We start from the raw sequence: 25,763 nt of genomic DNA on the forward strand, positions 1-25,763 counted from the left end.
CCGCAGCCACCTCCGTCCCTTGCTGCTCTGCACTGTGGTGTAGCGGTGCTGGCGCAGCCACTGGGCTTTCCCCCAGGGGTGGCTGCATGCCAGGGGCGGAGGTGGCTGCTCGTTCCTGCTGTGTCCCTGCTGGCTGCAAGGTGCCTAGTACAGTGTGCTATGGCCCTGGCTCTGCCTGCCCTGTCTTGGCCCCCAAGGGAGGGAGTGCGCATCTGTGCCACAGAGATGATGCCTGTGGGCCCCTTGCCTGTGTCCGTGCTGCCACAGAAGCTCTTCCGTCCCCCTCCTCCCCAGCCCTGTGAGCAGATGCACAGGAAGTGCAGAGTTAATAATAGCCTGAGTGTCTGGGCCGGCCGTGCTCCCCCTTGGCGGGCACCTGCCGGCTTTGCTTCCTGCATGCCATTCTTGGGGTGGAGGGGCTGGGGTGCTCTTTTGGGCCCGTGCACCACACAGGCACTACCTGGTGCCAGGGTCCGGCTGTAGTATGCCCCCATGACAAGAGCCCGGTCTCACCAGGCCATTAGTAAGATCAGTGCATGGGGGGGCCCATGCTACTCCCCAGCCTGGGGCACGGGAGCTTGTCTCAGCAGCATGGGGGAGGAGGGGGATTTGCTGCATCACTGTTTCCAGGGGTGTCTCACCAATTTCCAGGCTGCCATCCCTGCACTAGTGGGGGCAGATGTGCCCAGTTGTGTGCAGGGATGTGGAAGGGGAGCCAGGCTGGTGCCAGTAGCAGGGCCTAGGCAAGTCGGGGCAGGCAGGTGGGGCTGGGTCTGTGTGCCTGAGCCTGCTGGAGCTACATGGGCCTTGCGATCCCCCCAGCACAGGGATGGGTGCTGTTGAGATCCTGGGCCTGTGGCTGGGCATGACTCAGCTCTGCGCAGGGAGCAGGGCCTGTGCTGTGCCCGGCCGCATGATGACAGGGGCAGGGCAGGCACCAGTACTCACGCCGTCCCCTCTTCCCCAGGCTGATGCTGCCACCAGTTTCCTCCGGGCTGCAAGATCTGGGAACCTGGACAAAGCCTTGGACCACCTGAGGAATGGGGTAGATATTAACACCTGCAACCAGGTAGGTGATGTCCCTGGGTCCCCTGTGCTATGCACTGGGGAGAGCCCAAGTACAGGGCCCGTGTCCCCATTCTTTGTCTGGGAGGCTGCTCGGGCCCCTGGCCTCTGCTGCATGAGCCCCTGCAGCTCGGGGACTCGTGGTCCTTTCCCCAGCAGCTGACCGGGGATTGCAGGCCCAACCACGGCCGGGTGCAGGGAGGGGCTCTGGCATGCAGGCTGGGCTGAGGGCATGTGGGATGTCTGCAGGGATGGGAGCCTGCTCAGAGGGCACGGCTGGGGACAGGTGGTGGCAGTGGAGGGTCTCAAGTGGGTATAGGTCATAGCTTGTGGCTCTGCTGCAAGCAAGAGCAGCTGAGGAAGCAGGAAGAGTGTGGGCTACTTGTCACGAGGCAGGGGGCAGTTACTAGAGGTCGGTGCAGCCCCCGGCCCTCCAGACAGGCCTGCCTCTCACCAGCGGGCACCCAGCCGCAGAAGCCTGTGGCCAGTGAAGCCGCTCGAGCGCTGACTCAGACCCGCCTGGGCCTTGCCGGCTCCGGGAGCTGCAGTCACAGAGGAATTGTGCGCACTTAATCGACAGAACATCTCGTATCTGGGCCACTGCCAATGGTGCGTGGCTCGGGCTGAGCCTGGGGAGGCGCTGGGCTCAGCCTGCAGTGACTATGTGGAGGCAGCTGTGCTGCAGGGGGGCACAATCCCCACCTGGAAGATGGCACCCAAACCTGCACTGGTCTCAGCCCCTGGCTTCCTGGGCCCCACAGTCTCCTCCGCTCCTGGCCATGGCTCCTATCGATCCAGGCGCTGCAGCTGCCCCACCCCAGGCTAGCACATCGCAGCCTCTGCAGGCTGGCTGTGCCCAGCCAGCACGTTGCAGGCTGCCCTCTGTCCACAGGCGTGCCAGGGCTGTGCTGCCTTCCCTGGGGGCAAGCAGGGCTGGGCCCCACCTCTGTAACAGTGCTTGCTCTGCTGCCTCTCCCAGCTGGCAGCCAGGGCTCTGCCGTGGCAGGAGCAGGTGGGGCTGTAACTTGCATGTGGAGACACATGCCTGTGGATGGTCTCCCTGTGTGTTTGTATGTGGGTGCATGCTTTTGTCTATGCGGTGCTGGGAAGCCTGAGCCTGGCACTGGCTCTACTTCCCTGGAAAGAGCTTTTCTGTGGGTTTGCCCTGCCCAGCTGCTGTTTTGGGGGCAGCAGGGGGATGCGGGGTGCGCGGCTCCCGGTAGGTTAGCCATGGGACTGACTGGTGGGTGCTGCAGCGGTGCGGAGCTGGCAGACTGCAGAAGCTTCGTGGCTCGCCCTCACCCTTGCTGTGTTCCGGGCTCAGCACGACCTGGCCCTGTCCACCAGCTCCTTCCAAACTCAGGAAGGCTCCTCTGAGTGACTGTGTGCCATTCGGGGCCTGGCTGCTGGCTGCACCAGCTGTTGCACCTCTGACAGTCTGTGGGCAGCATCAGTAGCCCCAGTACCTGCACCATGGTGCTGGACACCTGTGCTGAGCGCTGGCAGCACTCCTGGGCACATTAACTTACCCCTCAGTGATGGTGGTAATGACCTCTGCGGAGCTTCTCAGTGGGAAACGGGCCAGGGCCCTGCCCAGGCATCCTCAGAGCCTTGCTGTATGCCAGACACATGCAGAGGGCAGAAGGAGCCATGGTGAGGGGCTTACTGGTCCCAGTGAGCAGAAGGGAGCTGCCCCAACCCCACATTCCCCCAGAGAAGGGATGCCAGCCCAGGGGCAGAACAGGGCAAGTGAGGGGCGTGGAGCTCCTGGCCTGGACCCACAGCACAATCCATTTGTCGGGAGGAACTGAGGTGTAGTAGGACCTGGGGGCACAAGCGGCAGCCAGAGGCACCTCCTGCAACGACGTCTTCACCCTGGTTAGATGGCATTTTGGGGTTTCCACCCGGAGGAATATCAGACCCGTGGGAAAGGTCCAACCTCACATGTCCTGTATGTCACGAGGAGGGATATATGTGGTCAGACCTATCCCACAGGCCCTGTATTCTTGCACACATGCCGAGACCTTAACCTGCCATCTGATCCTCATTCTGTGACTCCACCGCCATCACCGTACTACCATCGTCATCTCCATCATCCACTCCATCCCCAGTGTTTTCCTGCCCTCGTGCGCCGCTGGATGCCCAGCAATGGGCACGGTTGGCAGCCACCACCTTAATCCGGAGAGTCAGGAGATCCCAGGCAGAGCTCCCTGTCACCTGGGCCATGGCCCTTGTCCCCACCTCTGCCCATCCCTGCGCTCCCATCCGTCCTGCGTCCCTGGGGTTCCTTGGAAGTGGGATACAAGTGGGAATATGAGGGCTCCCAGGCAAGGACATCAAGTAGGCTGCAGCTGGGGCAGTTTGGGTCAGGCTGGGCAGGCACACAGAGTATGCTGCTGCCTGGCGCTCGGATGTAGCCTTCTGGAAACACTGAGTGTGTCGCAGTCAGGCCAGAGACAAGGGCTCTCCCAAGGTTTCAAGCGCTCGACAGACTATTCATCAGTCCTGGAGGAAAAGGCATGTGTGCACGAAGGAGGGAAACCAAGCGTGCCTGCTGTCCCTGTACCCTGCCCTGGTGTATGTGCAGGGAGGCAAGAGAGCATCTGTGGTCACATGTGCTGAGTGCATGCATCTGCAGGTGTTGCAGAGACTGTGTGCGTGCATGGCCATGTGCCTGGTGTGCCAAGGAGTGTGGCCGTAAGCCAAGCATGTGTGCACTGCCACAGGCTCCTCAGCACAGCCTTCCTCTCTGCTTCCACAGCTCCTTGCTTTGAGCTTTACAACCTCCCAGGCTCCGTGCTGCTCCTCCACCCCCTGGTTAATCTCTCTCCCCTGGGAGCCCTGAAGGTCTTCAGCGGCTGCGTGCAGGATCACAGGCGTTGCCCTGCTCTGCCTAGCCTGTGCCAGAGCCAGGGGAAGGCCAGAGCCAAGCAGAAGGGGGTTTCCAAGGAATCTGTGCATCCCCTGGCTCTGCTGCTTTGCAAGCTGAGGCTTGCAGCAGGAGGGAGGCACTCTCTTTCCAGCAGAAGCTGCATGTCCCTAAGGGTTAGGCAGACTGTCACTGCTGTCACCTGTCCCCAGGGCTCTGTGGGATGGCTGCCTCTTGCGATAGCACTGGCAGCTGGCTTGCGGGTGGCACTATGGTGCTGGCATTCTTGGGTGCCCACGCCCAGTGGTGCTGATGTAGTACTCAGACTGTGCTGCAGGCAGGGCAGCTGGTGGTTTCTCTGGCTGTGCAGCAGCCAGGTGGGAGCATGGTATTTTGGGGCCTGCCTGGTGCTGCCAGGCTCATAACGTGGACTCCATCTGGGCGGTGATGCGAGCAGATCTCTGGAGCTGGCGGCCTGGCTTCCTTCCCTGGGCAAGGGGGGCCAGAGCCCTAGACGACCAACTCCCTCCTCCAGTGTTCATCCTTCAGGGTGTGGCAGATGGGTGGGTGCCCATAGTCGAGCCTAGTCCCAGGCATGTGTCTGCCCTGGGGGCACCGTGCCAGCTGGGGGCTGGGGAGGGGGTGCTCAGTGCTGCAGGGGGCTGGTGCCAGGTGCTGGTACTGCCCTGGGCAGCCTGGTGGGCCGCTTGCTGCAGCCTGGTCTTCACAGGCACGGGGTGCTGGGACTCCCCGCAGCAGCGCCCAGCTCCCACAAGCACCACTTACTCTGGGTAACCCCCTTCCTGACTCTGCTCTTTCCAGAATGGGCTGAACGCCCTGCACCTGGCCTCCAAGGAGGGCCACGTGAAAATGGTGGCTGAGCTGCTGCACAAGGAGATCATTCTTGAAACTACGACCAAGGTGAGGCTGGGTTTGGGTCTGGGGGCAAGCGGGGATGCAGAGGCAGCCTTGGCTTCCTGGGCTGGCATGGGCAGACTGGTCTCACCTCTGCCACAGCTGTTACAGCTTTTGCACCCCCACCCTATGCACAGCATGAGCACAGCACTGTCTCCAGCACTGGAGCTTGAGGCAGCCCCCCGCGCACTGCGGCAGAGCCTGACTGTGAGGGGCCGCCGCACAGTGCCGCGCAGGGCTCTGGCTCCCTCGCTCATAAATCACCATCGCGCGTCTCCTCCTGGAGCCCCTGCAGAGGGAGCGGCACTCGCTCGATCCGTGACAGGCGGGACAATGCGCTAGCGCGGGCTGATAAATGACCAGCCTCTGGCGCTGGGGGAGCGGGGCCTGGCTGCCTGCTCCAGCCAAGCACCTGGCCCTGGGCACAGAGCCACTGGCACTGCCTCTCTCACCTGACAGCCAGCCCCTGGGCCTGTCCTTTGTGCTGCTTATCTTGCACCCTGGGCCAGCCTCTATCCACATGGACATGGATAGTGCAGCACAGGGCCTGCACAGGGGCTCAGGACTGCCCGCAGGAAGGGGCCCTTGGCCCCTCCATCCACCTGGCCAGGCCCTGGGGTGCACAGAGCCTGACTCTGCCCTAATGGAGGGAGAAAGTGTCCTGCCCTGCATGGGGCTGGCATCTGGTCTGGATCCCAGTGCAAGCGTGTGCTCATCCTCAGGCTCCCCATTGCTCCTAACCACCCCTGCTGCCTGCCTTCCCATGCCACTGGCTAATCGGTGCATGCCCTGACTGCTACTGCCTGGTGTCTTTCAGAAGGGGAACACAGCTCTGCACATCGCAGCCTTGGCTGGACAGGAGGACGTGGTCCGGGAGCTGGTGAACTATGGGGCCAACGTCAATGCGCAGTCACAGGTAACATGAGCTGCTGCTAGCCATGACAGCGGATCCTCTGGGCCCAGGTGCGAGTGGTGCCGAAGCCAATAGTGCCCCTGGGCCCAACAGCTACCAGTCCTGCCCTGAGTGCCTGGCAGCTGCACCAGCCCCTTGTGGGCTCCTGAGCCATCGGCAACCTCAGGGCCATGCCGCTGTCAGGGGACGAGCATTGGTGGCCCTTTTCCCCAGCCAGTGGCCTGGAGCTTTCCCATCCCCCTCCTCCCCATGCCAATGGCGCAACCTGGCTGTCCATCCCTGAGGGGATGCAGCAGCCTTGGAGGTGCCAGGGAGAGTGTTGGCAGACGTGTGTGGAGCCTGGGCCCTGTAGGGTGGCTGCACTCAATGGGCATGGGGGACTGCATTTGCAGAAAGGCTTCACTCCCCTGTACATGGCGGCACAAGAGAATCACCTGGAAGTCGTCAAGTTTCTGCTGGAGAATGGTGCCAATCAGAACGTGGCCACTGAGGTGAGGCCCCGCGGAGGCTCCTCTGGCTCTGCGGCCCGGCTGCAAGCACGTGCACTCAGGGCTGCCCAGGCCCCCGTGATCCCATCTCACCCTAGCCCCTTGTCTCTGACAGGATGGGTTCACGCCACTGGCTGTGGCCCTGCAGCAGGGGCACGAGAACGTGGTCGCCCACCTTATCAACTACGGGACAAAGGGAAAGGTTCGGCTGCCTGCCCTGCACATTGCCGCCCGCAACGATGACACCCGCACAGCCGCTGTCCTGCTGCAGAATGACCCTAACGCCGACGTGCTCTCCAAGGTACAGCCAGGCCCCCTGCACGTTGCTCCTCCCTGCCCACACCGTGCCGGCCTAGGCCTCTGCCAGTCCTGGCCTTGGTGCGCTCCAAGACACCCAGGGCTCGTGGAGCCATGTGACCAGGCACGGTCCCAGTCTCCTGGGCACTGCTCTCGACAAGCCACAGGGTGTTTACCCTCAGGCCAGGTCCTGGGGCTGTGCTGACCCTCCTGTCTCCCCTAGACTGGGTTCACCCCGTTACACATCGCAGCTCACTACGAGAACCTCAATGTGGCCCAGCTGCTGCTGAACAGAGGAGCCAGTGTCAACTTCACGCCACAGGTGAGCACAGGAATGCCATGGCCCCACCTGGCTCCTGCCTGTGCAGATAGAGGCGTTGTCCCCTCACACCCTGCCCCTGCCCCATGTGCACTGACCAGTGGCCATTCCTCCCCAGAATGGGATCACTCCCCTACACATCGCTTCCCGCCGGGGCAACGTCATCATGGTGCGGCTGCTGCTGGACCGCGGCGCCCAAATTGAGACAAGGACCAAGGTGAGATCCTCTGCCAAGGGCTGCAGCCCTACCAAGCCTTCCTGTGCTGTGCCCAGGTGGCAGCAAGCATGGGCAGGACCTGACTGTACACTCTGTCCCCCAGGATGAGCTGACACCCCTGCACTGTGCAGCCCGCAACGGACACGTACGCATCGCGGAGATCCTGCTGGACCACGGGGCTCCCATCCAAGCCAAAACCAAGGTGCCTGGCAGGCCTCACAAAAGCACAGGCGGGAACATGAGCTGCAGCATTTTGGGGCCCCGAGGGTACTCTTGAGTGTGCTGCCTGCCTGGAGTAGGCCAGGGGTGGGGTGCTGTCAATCTCCCGGAGTCCAAAAGCTGCTGTGATCTCACCTGTGAGCACATGGGCTTCTGCCCTACTGCTCAGCACCTGCCTGCTGGGCTCAAGGGGCTGGGGCATCCTCTGTCACAGGGGGCTGCTCCCTGGACACTGCCCAGCACCTATCTGGCCCCTGCAGCGACTGTGGCTAGTGCCTGGCTCTGCCCAGTGATGGACACTCTCCAGCCCTCCCCAGGAGCCCCAGAGTGTGTGTGTGTGGAGAGGGTGGCAGGTCCCATCTCCCTCTGGGTTTCAGGGGTGCAAAAGCCTGCTTTGCTCTGGGGTGGGTCCAGGCTGTGCCGACTCTTGATGCCTGCGCTGTCCCTGGCAGAATGGACTGTCGCCCATCCACATGGCAGCGCAGGGCGATCACGTGGACTGTGTGCGGCTCCTGCTGCAGTACAATGCTGAGATCGATGACATCACACTGGACCACCTCACCCCGCTGCACGTGGCTGCCCACTGTGGGCACCATCGCGTGGCCAAGCTCCTGCTGGACAAGGGGGCCAAGCCCAATGCCCGTGCCCTGGTGAGTACAGGACAGGGGCAGGGTCTGAGCAACCGCCAGTCTGTCACACCCACCTGTCCATTCATGTTTGTCCATATGTCTATCTGACTGTCTGCAGAATGGCTTCACGCCCCTGCACATCGCCTGCAAGAAGAACCACATCCGGGTGATGGAGCTGCTGCTGAAGACCGGGGCCTCCATTGATGCAGTCACAGAGGTAGGTGGGAGCCGCAGCCTGACCCGGCCAGGCCTGCCATGTTCCCCTGGTGTCCCACCGCCCCTCTCAGAGGCAGGTTGCCAGAGCCACGGCAGCCATGCAGGGTGGCAGGGTCCTCTGGCCACAGTGCTGTGGTGCCCAGTGGGCTTAATGCCCAGAGAGCAACCTGCCAGGCCCCATGCCCAGGTGCTGGCACTGATGCCCCCTTCCCCACGCCCCCTGTGTCTCCCAGTCTGGATTGACCCCACTGCATGTGGCTGCCTTCATGGGACATCTGCCAATTGTGAAGACCCTGCTGCAGCGTGGAGCCTCCCCAAATGTCTCCAATGTGGTAAGTCCAGCCCCCCTTCCCTGCACAGGAGCTCTGCTGGCCCTGCTCCTGCCTCCTGCAGAGTCCTCCTCCCTCCCACCCCTTCCTGCCCTGCCCTGGCCAGGGTGCTCCCCACAGGGTGTATGGAAGGTGTATGGGAAAGAGCACGAGCCAGCTTGGAGGTGCAGTTGCTGCCCTGTCCTGGGGGTAGCTGGAGGAAGGGAGGGACCCTACACCAGGGACCCCCCCCATTCACTCCTCTCCCTTGTCCTGGGCGCAGAAGGTGGAGACGCCCCTCCACATGGCAGCCAGAGCTGGGCACATGGAGGTGGCCAAGTACCTGCTGCAGAACAAGGCCAAAGTGAACGCCAAGGCCAAAGTAGGTGTTGGAGGGATGCCGGGACCCCTGTCTGCCTGTGGGAGGGTCTTCAGGCCCCTCCCCACCCCCATGAGACCATGACCCCTCCCTGCTCCTCCCAGGATGACCAGACCCCACTGCACTGCGCTGCCCGCATTGGCCACACGGGCATGGTGCAGCTGCTGCTGGAGAATCATGCCGACCCCAACCTGGCCACCACAGCAGGGCACACACCTCTGCACATCGCTGCGCGGGAGGGGCACGTGGACACCGCCCTGGCCCTGCTGAATACAGGTGCCTCTCAGGTCTGCATGACCAAGGTAGGCAGGCAATGCTGACAGGACAGGGCCGGGTGACCGGGCCCTGTGGTGGCAGTGGGCAGGTCCCTGCTGGCAGGATTTCTTCCGTGCAGCAGCCCGGTTGGTGCCCACTGACTGCCAAGCCCTGAGGCTCTGTATTTCTCCTCAGAAAGGATTTACCCCTCTGCACGTTGCAGCCAAGTACGGGAAGGTGGATGTGGCCGAGGTGCTGCTGGAGCATAATGCTGCCCCCAATGCAGCAGGGAAGGTTAGTGCTGCCCAGGGCCGGGGCAGGGCTGGGGCTGCCTGTGCTGCGTGCAAAAGGCTGGGCTCCCTCTGACCAGTGGGTGCTTCCCCCCAGAATGGCCTGACACCCCTGCACGTGGCCGTGTACCACAACAACCTGGAGATCGTCAAGCTGTTGCTGCCCAAAGGCGGGTCCCCACACAGCTCGGCCTGGGTAAGGCCCCAGTGCAGTGTGGGCACAGGCAGCAGGGCTGGGGAGCTCTGCTGCAAGTGGCTGTAGGGGAAGGGAGGAGAAAAGGGAAGGGGCTTCCTTGCCAGGCCGCATGTGACAGCCCTACTCCCCCAGCAGAATGGCTACACCCCGCTGCACATTGCAGCCAAGCAGAACCAGCTGGAGGTGGCCGGCAGCCTGCTGCAATATGGTGCCTCTGCCAACGCCGAGTCTGCGCAGGGTGTGACACCCCTGCACCTGGCTGCTCAGGAGGGCCACGCCGACATGGTGGCCCTGCTCATCTCCAAGCAGGCCAACAGCAATCTGGGCAGCAAGGTGAGCCGCCTCATGGGGCCAGCAGATGCGGGCTGCTTGGTGGGGGGCTGGGGGTTGGAGGTCCTGATGTGCCAGGAGGTCTCCAGGCGTCCTTGGGAGCCAGGGGGTAGTGAGGTGCAGAACAGGGACCAGCCCCCTCAAGCTATGACTTCACTGGGCCACTGGGTTCCCCGGGATTCTGTCCTTGCTGGGTCACCTCCTTGGACATGGACTGCATTTGCGTGCCCTGTCAGGCACTGGAGCCTATGCCGTGTCTGAGCACAGCTGCAGCTCCTGGTTGAGTCACTGAGCTCCTGCTCCATCTGTGACCCTCCGGTCCTTGCAGAGTGGCCTCACCCCACTGCACCTGGTGGCCCAGGAGGGGCACGTGCCAGTTGCTGATGTCCTAATCAAGCATGGAGTCACGGTGGATGCAACAACCCGGGTAAGGCGGCAGGTGGTGCGGGGTGGGTTGACTGAGGCACTGCCTGAGCATGCTCTGGTGCTAGAAGTGCTGGCACAGGGGGGGCAGCCATGGACACCTGCTGGTGGAGACGGGGGCAAGGCAAGGGGTACATGAGACCATGCCTGGTGCTGCCTTCCAGATGGGCTACACACCACTGCATGTGGCCAGCCACTACGGGAACATCAAGCTGGTGAAGTTCCTGTTGCAGCACCAAGCCGAGGTCAACGCCAAGACCAAAGTAGGCAGAGTGGGTTGGCGTGGGGTGGGGCCCTGGGGCTGCTTCTGCATGGGTTGATGGACCAGGCTCACCCTCGTCCCTTGTGTCCTTGCAGCTGGGGTACACACCCCTACATCAGGCAGCCCAGCAGGGCCACACGGACATTGTGACACTGCTGTTGAAGCATGGCGCCTCCCCCAACGAGGTCAGCACGGTGAGTACATGGGCACACAGTGGGCAGGGGCTGCTGGAGCTGTGCCCCGGCATCAGCCACCTCCACAATCAGCTCCCCTGGTTGCACTAACCCCATGCCCTTTCCTCATGCAGAATGGCACCACACCCCTGGCCATCGCCAAGCGGCTCGGCTACATCTCCGTCACAGACGTGCTGAAAATCGTCACGGAGGAAACCAGCATCCCAGTGAGCCCCCAGCCCCTCCCTGTCTGCGGGCAGCCTGCTCTGCTCTGGGCTGGGGTCCAGGCTTGGGGCAGAGGTGGGGGGGCAGGGGTCTCAGCCACTTAGAGCTCTGCTGCCACCTAGCGTTGCCCCCTCGGGGCTGTGCCCCATGCTGCCATCTGCTGGCTGTGCCCCTGGCTGGGTTAGCCGCAGGGAGGTTTGCCCACAGGGTTTCGGAGCATGGGCCTGAGCCAGGGTAGGGCTTTGGAGTGGGGTGGCTGGCCCTGCTCTGACTCTCCCTGTCTTTCACAGATGATCGGCGACAAGCACCGCATGAGCTTCCCTGAAACCGTGGATGAAATCTTGGATGTGTCTGAGGATGAAGGTGAGGGGCAGGAGTGCAGAGCTTGTGCAGTTAGAGATCTGTCTCCCTCTCTCCCTCCTAGCTTGCCCCAACCCACAGGCCAGGCCAGGCTGGAGCTGCAGGGACTGGGGTGCTCTGCCTGGCAGGACCTGGCCCAGCAGTCTGTCCCTGGGGTCACGGTCCCTGAGCTCCCCTCCACACACAGGGATGGATCTGGAGCTGCTGTGTCCAGCACAGAGCCACCTGTCACCAACACAGCCCTGGGAGGGTTCTGGCCATGGTGCCTGGAGCTCCCTGGGGTCCCTGGTACCACACTCCCTGCCACAGGGTCCTGGGCAGCGGTTGCTGTGCAGGGCTTCTCAACTCTGACTCTTCTTGCTTTGCAGGCACTGCTCATGTCACTCTAATGGGTATGGACCATGTGTGTCACCGCGGCCCGGGTGTGCGCCCATCTCACCCCCGTGCACCACCGTCACTAACCCATCCCATGCTCCATGGCTTCCCATCCTCCCTGTGCCACCCAGGCAGGAGCCGGCTCTGGCCTGGCCCTGCCCCTGTCCCTGCACCCTGCCCATCTCTGTGTCTGTCCCGTGTGCTGCCATTGTGATACTGCATGAATGGGCACGCGTTCAGCCAGGCAGGGTGCTCCAGGCCACTCGGGGATGCCAAAGCCCGGGGTAGGGAGGACTCCTGGAGGGTGGGGAAGGGCCCAAGCCTGTGCCATACAACAGATAGGATCTGAGCTGGTCTCTGACAGTCTTGCTTGGCAGGGACTGTCCATCTGGAGCTGGAGTGGGAGCCCAGATTCCCCCTTCCCACCATGGGTCCCCACACTGCCCTGGCTCTGGCCTCTCTGCCCCATGGTTTGGGGGGTGGCCAGACCTTCTCCTGCCTGGGCACTGACTTGCTGCCCTGGCGGTAGAGCTCCTGGCCCCCAGGGGCTTATTCATGGGTGTCCACGTGGCCATGAATAGGCAGGCTTGGCCCCTGCTGGTGCATCTCCTGGGAGGTGTGTGCACTGAATGGGCCTACCTCAGGACCAAGCCAGAGCGTGCTGCCTGCCCTGAGGCTCCGCTGCTGTGCTTGGGGTGCTGGCCATGGGGCTGGCTTGCTGCTGGAGCAGCCTAACAGCCAGAGCCACTTCCAGCCGGGTTAATGTGTCTCTAATCTGAGCACGGGAAGCTCTGTTGGCAGAGAAAGCCCTGGCCAGAAGGGCCACGCACCCTGGCAGCAGGTCCCGGCTGGCACCAGAGACCCCGCTCCAGAGCCATGGCTGGGAAGCAGACACCAGGCTGAGAGCGGGGTGTGCCACCCTCCTTCAGCTCCCGCTACCCAGAGCCTGGGAGGGAGGGGACCTGGCAACCTTGCTCCCTGCCCTTGCTATCCCTGGGCTGAGCCAGTTCTTGGTTCTAGGAGAGGAGCTGGTTGGATCCAAACTGGAGAAGCCACAGACCAGGGAGCAGGAAGAGGAGTTCATGCCCAAGCTGGACCACATGTAAGGACTGCACTGGCTGGCGGGAGGCGGGTGTGCCAGGAAGGTGCCGAGAGGGTGCCAAGAGTGTGGGCATGGATGCCAAGTGAAGCCCTGCGCCTGTACTGGGCTCCTCCTTCGTCGGGGTCCTGCCCACAGGGCCCCAACGGAGAAATAGCTCTCAGCCCGCATTGCACAAGAGTTGCTTGTGATGGTCTGCATTGCCTTCACAGGGTGGAGTCCCCCGCCATCCCGCGGATCCCCTGTGTCACGCCTGAGACAGTGGTGATCAAGCCGGAGGAGCCTGAGCAGGTAGGAGCCCCCATGGCTGTAGCCAGCCACGTGGCAGGAAACGGGCAACCCAGCCAAGGCGACCGTGCTGTGTAGTCGCTGAGGCCTGGGGCACTCCCCCCAGGGGTTTTGTGGGCCAGGGCAGCTGCATTGTCCCCAGTACTTCTGCAGGCTGCCCAGGCTGTGCCTCACTGCCCTCCCCTCCCCTCCCGCAGCCATCCAAGGAGTTTGATGAGGATTCGCTTATCCCCAGCAGCCCGGCCACAGAGACCTCGGACAACATTAGCCCAGTGGCCAGCCCCGTGCACACAGGGTGAGTGAATGGTTTGTGTTCACACTTGCTCCTGTGTGTGGGCCAGCCCCTGCATGACACTAGCATCTGTCTGTCGCTGCAGGTTCCTGGTGAGCTTCATGGTGGATGCCCGGGGCGGGTCCATGCGGGGCAGCCGGCACAATGGGCTGCGGGTGATTGTCCCCCCACGCACCTGCGCCGCCCCCACCCGCATCACCTGCCGCCTGGTCAAGCCCCAGAAGCTGACAACGCCACCTCCCCTAGCCGAAGAGGAGGGTCTGGCTAGCAGGATCATCGCCCTGGGCCCTGCTGGTGCCCAGTTCCTCAGGTGAGCCATAGCCCAGCTGCTCCCCAGAGTCTCTACCAATGCCCTGTGCAAAGCTGGAGCCTGGGGACTGATGGGGACAGGATTTGGGACACGAGGTATTAGGATCTGGATGCCTCATGGCACTTAACCCCAGGCCCTGCACTACCCCTGCCCTGCCCCCTCATGACAACATTGGCACCCCTGGGACTACATCCCTCAAGCCCCTCTCATGCCCACATCCCACTGCAGCCCTGTGATCGTGGAGATCCCACACTTTGCCTCCTATGGGCGGGGTGACCGGGAGCTGGTCGTGCTGCGCAGCGAGAACGGGTCTGTGTGGAAGGAGCATCGCAACCGGTATGATGAGCGCTACCTGGAGCAGGTGCTCAGCGGCATGGACGAGGGTGAGCTGGGCCCTGGGGTGACGCGGTGGGCAGGGGCATGGCTGGCGTGTGGCCAGCCGGGCCATGACATGGTGGGCCATGGCCTGAGCGTGGCGCTGCCTTGCAGAGCTGGACAGCCGGGAGGAGCTGGAGAAGAAGCGGATCTGCCGCATCATCACCACAGATTTCCCCCTCTACTTCGTGGTCATGTCCCGCATCTGCCAGGACTGTGACCTGATTGGCTCCGAGGGCGGCAGCCTGCGAAGCACACTGGTGCCCATGGTGCAGGCCACCTTCCCCGAGACCGCTGTCACCAAGAAGGTTAAGCTGGCCTTGCAGGTACCCGGCCCCCACTGGGGATGATGCACAGACAGACGGGTTGGGACAGGGGTGAGCACAGGCCAGTGCAGACCTCCACTCTTCTCTGTCCCACCACACAGGCGCAGCCGGTGCCAGATGAGCTGGTGACCAAGCTGCTGGGGAATCAGGCGACTTTCAGCCCCATCGTGACAGTGGAACCGCGGCGTAGGAAGTTCCACCGGCCTATCGGCCTGCGCATCCCACTGCCACCATCCTGGAAGGACAGCCCCCGGGACAGCGGTGAGGGTGACACCACCAGCCTGCGCCTGCTCTGCAGTGTCATCGGTGAGCACTGTACCTTCACTGGGGTTCAGGCCAGGGCATGAGTCAGCGTCACCAGCACCCTGAGCTGGGTCTGTGCAGACAGGGGTTCTTGGGGCAGGGCCTGAGGGCATTTGTGACCGGAGCGGCTCCCAGGGACAAGGGGACAGGGAGGCTGAGGCCGGGCTCTGGGCAGGCACCAACCCCTATGGTGCTGTTGCAGGAGGAACAGCCCAAGCACAGTGGGAGGACATTACGGGCACCACCAAGCTGGTCTACACCAATGAGTGTGCCAACTTCACTACCAACGTCTCAGCCAGGTGAGATGCCGCGTGTGCATGTGCCTGGACCTGTCCTGCCATGAGTGAACCATGCCAGCCGTGGGGGCCTGGGGAGGAGAGGGCCCAGTTAGTCCCTGCTGACGTGGCCCCTGCCACAGGTTCTGGCTGGCAGACTGCCCGCGGACGGCCGAGGCGGTGCACTTTGCCACACTGCTGTACAAGGAGCTGGCAGCTGTGCCCTATATGGCCAAGTTCGTGGTGTTCGCCAAGATGAACGATGCCCGTGAGGGCCGGCTGCGCTGCTACTGCATGACGGATGACAAGGTGGACAAGACACTGGAGCAGCACGAGAATTTCACTGAGGTGGCCCGGAGCCGTGACATTGAGGTAGCACCCAGCCCAGACCCTTCCCCTCGTGGTCAGGTGGGGGAGGTGGCCCTGGGGCCAGTGGGATGCGCTGCTGACGGCTGTGTGGAGCCTGCAGCCCCCAGTGCTCGGGTAGGGATCCCTTCCCGGTGTGTGGATGATGGGGCCCTGGCGACAGCACACGGGGACAGTGTCCAGGCCTGGGTGAGGCAGCACAAGCCAGCCAGCCCACGGGTGACAGTGGGTCTGAGCCTGTGCTCTGTCCCAGGTGTTGGAGGGGATGCCCCTGCATGCTGAGCTCTCAGGGAACCTGGTGCCAGTCAAGAAGGCGACGCAGCAGCGCAGCTTCCTCTTCCAGTCTTTCCGGGAGAACCGGCTGGCCCTGCCTGTCAAGGTGAGTGGCGACCTCGGCTACGGAGGGTGGGGTTGGGGGCGGGTGTCCTCCTGCTCCCCGGTCCAACCAACTGTGTCCCGTCATGCAGGTGCGGGACAGCAGCCGGGAGGCAAGCGGCTCGCTCTCGTTCCTGCGCAAGGCCATGAAGTATGAAGACCTGCAGCACACGCTTTGCCACCTCAACATCACCATGCCACCCTGCACCAAGGTCAGCACCCAACCCTTTCCCAGCATGCGGCACCATGCCCCGGCTCCCCACACCCTCCCCCTCCCTGGGCCAGGTGCTTGCCAGCTGTGTCCATGGCTGGGGCAGGGACTTTGGCCCCATTGGAACGGGTGGGGGCTGGTCATCGTCCAGGCCCCATGTGACCTGTGGCCCTTTCTGCTTCTGCAGGGGACAGGCAGCGAGGAGCGGAGGAGGACGCTGACGCCACTGGCCCTACGGGAGAGATACAGCATCCTCAGCGAGAGCAGTCTGGGTATGTGCTGCTGGCCCTGTCCAGCCACTTTGCCCCACGGGCAGGGAGGGGGAAGTATAGAGGGGCACCTGCCCCAGTCCTTCACCCAGGGACCTAGTCACTTCTCTTCCTTGGTGGTGCCCTGAGCCCCTGGGGGCCCTGCTGCTGCACCTGACACCTTGCCTAGAGGCTGAGCTGAGGCCAAGCATGTCCCTGGCACACCTGTCTCAAGCTGATGCCTAGGGCCACATGCCAGTGCAAACAGCAGCAGAAGGGACGGGGCAGGCAGTGCTGTGATTCCCTCTTCTCCCTCAGGCTCTCTGAGTGGCATGGACAAGGCAGACCTGAAGATGGCCATCATCTCTGAGCACCTTGGCCTCAGCTGGGCAGGTCAGTCCGGTCCCAGGGCACAAGGCCTCCTTGTTGCAGAGCCAGCCTTGAGCAGGGGGCAGCCCAGTGCCCAGCCAGCTCCACCCAACCAGGGTCTCCAGCACTGAGCTGCTGCACATGGCAGTGGCATCAGCCTGTTGTCTGTGCATCACAGGGACAGCATGCACAGGGCATCTCTGGTGTTGATGCTACCCCTGGTGGGCATGTGGGGCTGGGAGAGGCCTGGCCAGGTACACAGCACAGTGCTCATCCTGTGGTGTGTGTCTCACAGAGTTGGCACGGGAGCTGCACTTCGGGGTGGAAGACATCAACCGAATCCGGGTGGAGAACCCCAACTCACTGCTGGAGCAGAGCGCAGCCCTGCTCAACCTGTGGGCAAATCGTGAGGGCAGGAACGCCAAGGGTGAGTGTTACTTGGCATCCCCTGCTGTATTGACTGCTGGGGTTGGGCCCTCAAGCTACTCCCTGGAAAGAGACCATGGGCACATCCCATGCCTTGAGCTAGGGAGCCATCTCTACACTTAGTGGAATGGGGATATGAGGTGCCCTGCACACTCGCACAGCCATGCTCCACAGGCACACGTGTGCATGGGTGGGGTGGCTTGGCTGAGTCGCCCAGCTGTGGTGCACAAGGAGCTGTCCCATGCGCAGTCGCAGCGTGGTGTGTCACTGCCATTGTGGGTTTATACGTGGCTGGGGAGTAGACAGTGCTGCTGTGGGGCCATCGGCACCCACCCAGGGTGCCGAGAGGGCTTGGCCCCATGCCCTGCTCTGACACCAGCTCCCCCTGTGCAGTGGAGAGCCTGTACACAGCCCTGAGGAATATCGACCGCAGTGAGATTGTCAACATGCTGGAGGGCTCTGGGTGGCATAGCCGTGGCCTGAAGTGTGACCGGCGCTACACCGACAGGGACTATTCCCTCTCACCCTCCCAGATGAATGGTGAGTCCCTGGGCCTGGGCAGGCCGTGGGGCCTGGCAGAGCCACCCACTTGCACCACAGCCCACAGCTGGCCAGGCAGCTCTGCTCCTGCCAGGGATGGACCGGAGCTCCCCCCAGCACAAGGACATGGGGGCCTCAGCCTGGCGTGTGGGGTCTGGGATGGGAGTTGGAGCCCAGCAGCAGCTGGCCACAGACAGAGACTGTGGTTCCCCATGGGGCTAAACCCACACGCCCCGATCCTGGCTGGTCACTGCCTTGGCCGGGCACACTTGACTACACCTTCTGTGCAGCCTGGCTCCAGTCACCCTCTGCACCAGCAGGTGCCTGGGTTTGGCCCTGGCAATGAGGGCTGTGGACTGGGCATGACCCAGGCATCTGCGACAGAGCAGGGCGCCAGTTCTGGGCTGATGCTGCAGCCAGTGTTGAGGCCTGGCATCCCAGTCCCTGGGTGGCTGTGGATGCTGCCTGCTGAAGGCTCTCTCCCCTCCATTCTGTGTTCTCTCAAACACGCCGTCGGCGCTGTCAGGCAAGGCACACCCCTGCCATCGCTGCCCGTCGCCTTCCTCCTCTGGCCTCATCTTGACCTCTTGCTCTCATCCTCCTCTGCCTATCTCCACTGTCTCCACCTGGGCCAAGCCCTGCCGGAGCTGCTGCCTGTCACCAAGGGACTCGTGCCCCGCTCGCAGCTGCGTGTCTGTGCATGCCCCTGCACGCTCGCTGCCACCCCTGCCTGGACTGCTGCCTCCACCTTCCCTGCATGGCCCTGCTGCTGCCAGCTGCGCCACAGCCTCCCTGCACCCTTTTGCTGCTAGAGGAAGATCCCCCCAGCCTATGCACCCGCTCTGAACCCAGCTGGGTTTAATAGCCAGCACCCCTCGCTGGGCCTCTGAGTCAGCAGTAGCAGTCCCAGGCACCCTCAAGCAGGTTCTGGTGCTGGCACCAGCTGCCCCCTCACCGCGAGGGTGGCACAGAGCTGGGAGAAGAGAGGATGGCTACCTGCCAGGGTGCCAGTGAGCAGGGAGCCAGATGGGGATCCCAGGCTGGGGATTCAGCAGCCTGGGAGCCTGCAGGGGCTACCCCACACCCGGGCCAAAACAGACAGAGAGCGATGCTGCCCCTGCCCTGGGAACAGGTAGGCAGGACCCTGTGCCTATACCTGGAGGCAAAGTGCATAGTCTGCCTGGGCCCCGCAGCTTCCCCACATCCCTCCCCAGCTGGGCATAGCAGGAGAGGCTGGAGCTGGGCAGCCATTGGCCTCAGGGCCCCAGGGCCTGACCTCCCCACTTGCAGATCTGGACAGGGCCACAGCCAGACAGCACATACAGCTGTACAGAGCAGGGACAAGGGCAGGGGCTGCAGGGCAGGACAGGGGCACAAGAGGGGCTCAAAAATGAGGGGAGGAGAGGCATGTGCAAGCAGAGCTGCCCAGGGAGCCCAGTTCTGCAGCGCGCAGTCTCGGATGCACATCTGAGTATTTCAGGGCACCTAGCTGGTGCCTGCTCCCACCTGCCCCCTGCAAGCCCTGGCAGGAGTGCAGGCCCCGGGGGTACAACCCTGCTTCCGTCAGGCCACCTGCAAGGCACCCCCAGCTCCCCCAGGGCCTCTCTGCCCAGTTGCAGCCTTGTCCACTCAGCACGCGCTGCCTGCCACACCCCTGCCCCACCATGCTTGTCTGTGCGGAACGGCTGCCAGAGATGTCGCCTCTGTCTGCCCCTGCAGGTTACGCTTCGCTGCCGGACGAGCTGCTCTCGCCCGCCTCCCTGCATTACGCGCTGCCGTCCCCTCTGCGTGCCGACCAGTACTGGAATGAGGTGGCCATCCTGGATGCCATCCCCATGGCTGCCACCGAGCCGGATGCGCTCCTGGAGATGTCCGACATGCAGGTGTGGTCCTCGGGGCTCACGCCCTCGCTGGTCACGGCCGAGGACTCCTCGCTGGAGTGCAGCAAGGCCGAGGACTCGGACGCCACAAGCGATGGCCGCCTCACGGGGCAGCCCCCAGAGGACATGCCTGGCCCTGACCACCTGGGCTCCATGGACCTGGTGGAGGATGACACAGTGGACTCAGATGCCATGAATGGCCTCATTGACCTGCTGGAGCAAGAGGAGGGGCAGAGGTCGGAGGCGAGGAGGCTTGATGGGGCATGCCCAGCAGGGCCACAGGGCACAGAGAGTGAAGACTGTGTTGTTTCAGGCCAGCAGCGGGTGCAGGCCCGGATCACTGAGTCGCCCAGTGTGAGCCATGTCATCGAGAGGAGCGTGGACAGGTACCACAGCCCAAGGGCCAGGCAGGCAGCCAGAGCAGGGGCACCGAGACCCTGCATCAGGGACAGGGTGGTGAAGGGCATGGCTGTGCAGCCCAGCTGCCTGCCAGCTCCTGGAGATGCCCATTTCTTATCCACTGCATGAGTGCTGGGCTAGCCTGGGCTAGGCTGAGCTGGGGCTGGCGTGGAGCCCACCAGCAGACTGGGGCTCTGGCTGTGACAGCGGCTCAGCCCACGGGGGTCAGGGGGATGGAGCTGCGCCTGGCGCTGGGGTGCATGGGCACAGGCAGGAGCCATGTGCCGCGTGGGTGGTCTCAGTGGAGAAGCTGACCGCCTCTCTTTGTCTCTCTGTCTGTCTGTCTGTCTGTCTGTCTGTCTGTCCCCCCCATCCCTCTGGCTGGTGCCCAGGCTGCGGGACTGGAATGCAGAGGGCTCCTTTGTCTCCCGCCTACAGGACTTGCCTGAGGGCTCCTGGCAGGAGGGGGTGGCCCGGAGCGCCCACCTGCTGAATGTGATGGGGCCTGGCTCGGCCTCTGGGGCCTGGAGCCAGGACCAGGGCACGGTCCTGATGCCGCCCGCTGAGCGGATGCGGATCGACTCCGGAGAGGAGAGCGACTCCCGGCCACCGCCCTTGCACAGCCAGACCTTCAGCTCATGGCTGGAGGAGGCAGACAGCAGCTTCTTCGGGCAGACAAGGGTAAGGGGTGGCAGCAGGAAGAGCTGTCCCCGGGTGCTGGCACCACATTGCCCTCAGGCCTGGCAGAAGCTCTGCAGCCAGGCTAGATACTGCCCCCAGCTCAGGAGGGGCCCAGCTGCCTCAGCACCAGCCCACCCTGCCGGATGCCAGCATCCCCCGCATGGCTTCTGCAGGGCATGGCCCAGAATAGCACGGCTGAGCCAGGCCCAGGGTTTTATTTAGCACCAATCTGCTGCCTCCACTCTCCATTTATAACCGGCAGCCACCCTGCACGCTTCCTAATCGGGTATCTCCCAGGGCTCCCGCCCCTGCGCCAGCCTGCCACGGCCAGAAATAGACCTGGCCAGCCATGGGGGTCTGGCACTGGGCACCCAGTCAGAGCCAGCTGTGCCAGGCAGCGAGGGGTGGCAGGGGGTGGGGGCAGCACGGCAGGCAGAGAAGGCAGCTCCCTCAGGCTATGCCTCTCCATGTGCGCAGCCCCTGGGCCCCTGGCTGGGCCCTGCCAGCACAGCCCCACACTCTGGAGCCATGTGGGCGGCTTGCTGTGGGCATCCCTCAATGGGCTGCAGAGCATTGCAGGCAGACGGCTGGGGACCGGGGGGCCCAGCCCTGGCCCCTCCTGCCGAGCTCGGGGCCAGGGGCTGCCCCATGCTTCAGGCCCCGTGGGTGCCCCTCCAGGCCAGATGACTTTGACAGGAGCTGAGAGTGCAAAGGACAAGCCCACCTGCCCGCCCCAGCCAGTGGCTGCAGCCAGCTGGTATGCGGCAGCTAAAATTACCACAGCCTGACACGGCCCCTGTGCAGAACGGGGCAGCCAGCAGAGCAGGCAGCGCTCTGGGCTGCTGCAGGCTGGGACGCCCGTGGCCGGGGCGTGGGTGCAGGGCGTGAGTGCGGGCGCAGCGGCAGAATGCTGGCCTTCGTGACCCAGCTGCTGATCACCCTGGTGCTGCTGGGCTTCTTCCTGGTGAGCTGCCAGAACGTGCTGCACATCATCCGGGGCTCCGTGCGCTTCCTGCTCAAGCATGTCCACCATGAGCTGGACAAGGAGCTGGGCGAGAGCGAGGGGCTGGCAGATGACGAGGAGTCAGTCTCCACCAGGGTGGTCCGCCGCCGTGTCATTGTGAAGGTAACAGGGCTGTCCGTAGCCCGCTGAGGCCCCCATCCAGCTGTCCTGGCCCCATGCCCCTGCCCTCCGTCCCCTGTGCTCACAGAGCACAGCAACGGCCCTGCCACCCCCCACCCCTGCATATCAGCCAGGGCTGCTCCGGGAGGTACCATGCTGACACCAGGGTCGGGGGAAGGGAAGCAGGTCGTTTCTGCTGCCCCGCAGGGGCTGGTGCTTTCCCAGGCCACGTCTAACAGTGTCCTGGGCTGCGGGGGTCCTTGGCCTGCCTCACTCTGCTCTGCCCACAGGGCAACGAAGTACAGGACATCCCCGGGGAGCAGGTGACCGAGGAGCAGTTCACTGATGAGCAGGGCAACATAGTCACCAAGAAGGTGAGTGGGGGCAGCCCTGGGGTAGTTGGGGGATCCTCTGGGCCCCCCTCTGCTCTGGGGACTGCCACGGGCCTGCAGGGGAGCCCGGGGTAGAGGCAGGCATGCCCTGGGCATGCTGTGGGCAAGCAGGGTGGGACAGGCTGGCCGTGGTGACCCAGCACTCTGTGCAGATCATCCGGAAGGTGGTGCGGCGGCTGGGCCCAGATGAGGATGATGGGCGACCGCGTGAGGAGGTGATCCTGGAGGGCTCCCTGCAGGAGGCCCAGGAGCTGGAGGCCGAGGCTGAACACTTCATGAAGTATGGCCTGCTGCAGCACGACAGCCTGGGCAGCCAGGTACCGCTCTGCCCCTGCCCCTGCCCCTGCCTCCGCTTCCACCCATGATGCTCCTCTCCTCTCCTCTCCTCTCCTCTCCTCTCCTCTCCTCTCCTCTCCTCTGCCCTGCACACCCACTCCCAGCTCTGGCTCAGCGCCTTCTGCTTTCTGACTCTCCTTTCCCTCTCCTGTCCTCTCTGTCCATCTGTCCCTCTCTCTCTGTCCTTGGGCGTGCTGCTTCCTGTCTCTGCTGTGGTGCCAGGAGGAGGTACATGGGCGCGGCCTGAATGCGGAGCTCGTCGGGGGCAGGATGGGGGCTCACATAGTGAAACGCGCCAGCCTGAAGCGGGGGAAGCAGTGACCCCGAGTGGCCTCTGTCGAGGTAATGCCACCAGCATGCTTGCCTGTCCCCGCACCTACTGCAGCCACCTGGCAGTGCCCGCGGGCCTGTGCAGCCCGGCAGGGGGCCCCTTGGGGTGACCTTGGCCATGGCAACCTGGAGAGACAGAGACCGTGGCCATGCCGTTGTGGCACATGCACTGGCTGAGTGCCTGCCTGGTGCTGCCAGCAAGGGGTGCTGTGTGTGCTGCACACCCCACGCCAAAACTAGTGCCCATCCAGGCCAGACACAGCCAGTCCCTGCACCAGCCTTCCTGGAGTAACCCAGTGGGCTGTGGGCACCAGAGGGCAGCAGGGAGGCTGGCTCACCCGCAGCGCAGACCCAGCGAGCTGAGAGGATGGCCCAGGCACAGCCGTAGCAGGCCAATGCGTGCCTGTGCACAGGCAGGGATGTGCCCACGTGCCATCTGGCTCCAGCACAGTCCCCAGGGGTGTCTGCGTGGGGCCTGGGCTCTGGCAGCTGGGAACAGGGTATCCACTGTGGAGGACAGCTACCTCTCCAGCCTCCATGGCAGGCTGGTGTGTGTGGATGTGTCCATGTTACCCCGTGTGCCAGTGTGGCGTGGCCTGGGCCCTGCTTCCTGGGCCCAAGCAGTCCGTGTCCCGTGGCACAGGACCCGTGGTGCTGTGGGGGCCCAGCAGGTGGCTTGGCCAGCTGCCCGTGAGCACAGCCCTGCCCTGGCCCCCAGTAACCCCCTCCCTGCTCCCTCCCTCCTCAGGACCTCACCTCAACACCAACCCACTGATCTGCACACGCGTCCTGACCCCCACAAGGAGAGGCAAGAGCCAAGCGCCAGCGGGAGCGGGGCCGGCCGTACGTGTTTCTATAGGCTACCGGCATGATTTCTGTACGAGACTTACTTACCGTCCTATTCGCATGATTGACTGATGCAGACGCATGAGCTACAGTACGTACTACCGACTGGGGGCCCTGCACGGCCAGGAACCCAGGAGACCGGTCCTGGGGCCTCCCGGCCCCACCGGGGAGGTGTGGGCCAGGCCGGTGGCAGGTACCGTGGGCAGGGTGGAGACGGCACCACGGCCAAGCCCTGTGGGGTGTCTGCAGATACACGGAGCTGCCCACGGCCAGGCAGCCCCCTCTCGTCTCCCTGGCCTCTCCGCCAGCCTCGCCATCTCACCCCTCCCCGTGAGTGCTGCGGGCGCAGGGAGCACGCCTCATGCCGGGAGGGGCAGGCAGAGAGGGCCAGGCTGCAGCGGCCGCCCAGCGTGGGTAGGTGGGCGAGCCCCCAAGTGAGGGGAGGGCACTGGGCCGAGGGCCGAGCCCGCTGCTTGTGTTGAAAGTGTAAACTGTACAGTACTCAGCCTTGTGTATATGAACAATAAATACTATGCAAACCTGGGATGCTCCCGCCATGTGTACGGAGCACCAACAGCTCGGCCCTCGGCCAGTGGCAGGGCAGGACGGCTTGTGAGCCCACAGCTCCAGCCCACGGGGCCCTGCAGGAGTGGCCAGGCACAGGCCCGCTGCCCATGTGCCCCTGCTCACTCCCTGCCACCCACGCAGGGGCAGGGGCGCTGGCTGCCTCCCACCTCTGTCAGCCCCCACCGTGGGTGGTGCCGACCCACCCAGCACAATGTCAGCTCACAGAGGCAGGAGGGGTCATGGTGCTGCAGCCCTCCCCTCTGTGCCGGCCCCCGTCGGCCTCCTCAGGCGGGCGGCCACACTAGCACAGCCCAGCAAACGCTGACCCTTGCAGGACCAAGCCCCGTGCCCCGGCACAGCAGCATTGCCCAGGGGCCTGCCCCTGCATATCCCCATGGGACGGTAAAGCCACTGCCTCACCCTGGCCCCAGCCCAGCTGTCCCTGCCTGTATCCAGCCTGGCAGGAGCCGGGGCAGATGCAGAGACCTGGGCTATTTTAAGGCATTTGGTAGATGGAGTCTGCTGTGATACATGACCCCAGCTGGCAGGTCACAGGCAGGGGCAGTGGCTGCTACCTTCCCTGCCCCCATGTCCTTCACCCGCCCCCGGGCACAGGGATCCCGGCCTGCAGGGATCCCCAACTCTGCTCCTTCCTGGGGGCTGATGCGGCCCTGGCAGCCACATACAGCCCACACGCCGTTGCCGAGATGGACCGTGGGGCATCAGGCAGGGAACCCCCTGCCCCTGCTGCCGGTGGAGGTGTCAGTGCAGGGAAGCGAGCGGGCAGGGCTTGGCCTTGGGGAGCGCCGCGTGCACGGCCAGGGCCGCAGTACGTCCATCCCTCCCCTCCTGCAGCATAGTTGCCCCACCCCGCCAAGGCCGCCGGCAGCCCCGTAGTGTAGTGTGGGTCCCGCGCTTCGGCCTCGCGTGCTCGTAGGGCATGTGCTCGCCGCTCGCATCGCTGGCAGGGCCGCAGGGGCCGCGCTGGCCTGACGCCTAGGGCATGCCGCCACCGCCCGCGCACTAGACGCTTTTTAGACATTTTACAGTTCTGTTAACTTCCTTTTTTATTGTTATGGGAACGAGCCTCGGGGACCCCGTCCCCGGCGCAGCCCCGATGTATAGACCATTCCCTGTACACCAGCTACCGACTATGACTTAATAAAGAAACAACACCGCTCCGCCTCCTCTCTGCTTCTCTGTGCGCAGGGCGGGGGTGAGGGGCGGGAGGGGGACTCCAGGACACATCCTGCCCCCAGGGAGGGGGCAGCAGGCGCCAAGTAGGAGCCCATCCTGCGCCCTGGCTGCACATGTGCTGTCAGGAGGGAGGACTGCAGAGACTAAGGGTCCCTGGGGCTTGGGGCCAGCGGGGGAGCTGGAAGCAGGTGACAGGCCAGGACAGGGAGGTGACTGCATCCGGCCAAGACCCAGGTCCCTATGTGGCCACGGCAGTCTGTTCCCCAGCTACTCCCGGCCCCACCATGGGGCACATGCAGCGGTGCCTGGGCAGAGAAGGCCGCACCAGGCGGGGGCTGGGAAATGGCTTCTTACCTGCAGTCCTTTGTTATCACGCACTGTCCAGCCGAGTGTCCGTGCATGTGCATGTGGGCCTGGTGCAGCCAGCTCCTGCTCACTCTGTCCCCCGCGGTCCCTGGGGCGAGCGCTGTCCAGCACCGCAGATGC

The 25,763-nt window shown here is 64.0% G+C and overlaps 1 protein-coding gene across 9 annotated transcripts in view; it reads left to right on the forward strand.

Annotated features, from left to right (window-relative positions):
- ANK1 (ankyrin 1) overlaps positions 1-25,258 on the forward strand; it is a 48,222-nt gene extending 22,964 nt beyond the window's left edge. For 3 of the 9 annotated variants that reach the window (XM_059730629.1, XM_059730635.1, XM_059730634.1), the window contains exons 2-44: positions 968-1,069; positions 4,757-4,855; positions 5,667-5,765; positions 6,155-6,253; positions 6,366-6,551; positions 6,771-6,869; positions 6,985-7,083; positions 7,187-7,285; positions 7,755-7,952; positions 8,050-8,148; positions 8,381-8,479; positions 8,739-8,837; positions 8,939-9,136; positions 9,285-9,383; positions 9,477-9,575; positions 9,708-9,908; positions 10,234-10,332; positions 10,493-10,591; positions 10,686-10,784; positions 10,898-10,990; positions 11,279-11,351; positions 11,717-11,740; positions 12,744-12,825; positions 13,035-13,113; positions 13,308-13,405; positions 13,488-13,712; positions 13,941-14,095; positions 14,202-14,413; positions 14,515-14,719; positions 14,919-15,015; positions 15,135-15,363; positions 15,611-15,736; positions 15,825-15,944; positions 16,131-16,215; positions 16,510-16,584; positions 16,856-16,987; positions 17,380-17,526; positions 19,246-19,792; positions 20,198-20,486; positions 21,900-21,983; positions 22,154-22,318; positions 22,560-22,679; positions 23,416-25,258. In XM_059730629.1, the coding sequence (XP_059586612.1) occupies positions 968-1,069; positions 4,757-4,855; positions 5,667-5,765; positions 6,155-6,253; positions 6,366-6,551; positions 6,771-6,869; positions 6,985-7,083; positions 7,187-7,285; positions 7,755-7,952; positions 8,050-8,148; positions 8,381-8,479; positions 8,739-8,837; positions 8,939-9,136; positions 9,285-9,383; positions 9,477-9,575; positions 9,708-9,908; positions 10,234-10,332; positions 10,493-10,591; positions 10,686-10,784; positions 10,898-10,990; positions 11,279-11,351; positions 11,717-11,740; positions 12,744-12,825; positions 13,035-13,113; positions 13,308-13,405; positions 13,488-13,712; positions 13,941-14,095; positions 14,202-14,413; positions 14,515-14,719; positions 14,919-15,015; positions 15,135-15,363; positions 15,611-15,736; positions 15,825-15,944; positions 16,131-16,215; positions 16,510-16,584; positions 16,856-16,987; positions 17,380-17,526; positions 19,246-19,792; positions 20,198-20,486; positions 21,900-21,983; positions 22,154-22,318; positions 22,560-22,658 (5,712 nt within the window). In that variant the 3' untranslated portion in view covers positions 22,659-22,679; positions 23,416-25,258. The other 6 variants (XM_059730630.1, XM_059730633.1, XM_059730631.1 and 3 more) reach the window with 6 other exon arrangements.
- The last annotated feature ends 505 nt before the right edge of the window (positions 25,259-25,763 follow it).

The sequence above is a fragment of the Alligator mississippiensis genome, chromosome 7 (genome assembly GCF_030867095.1).
Source record: "Alligator mississippiensis isolate rAllMis1 chromosome 7, rAllMis1, whole genome shotgun sequence".
Taxonomy (NCBI): domain Eukaryota; kingdom Metazoa; phylum Chordata; order Crocodylia; family Alligatoridae; genus Alligator; species Alligator mississippiensis.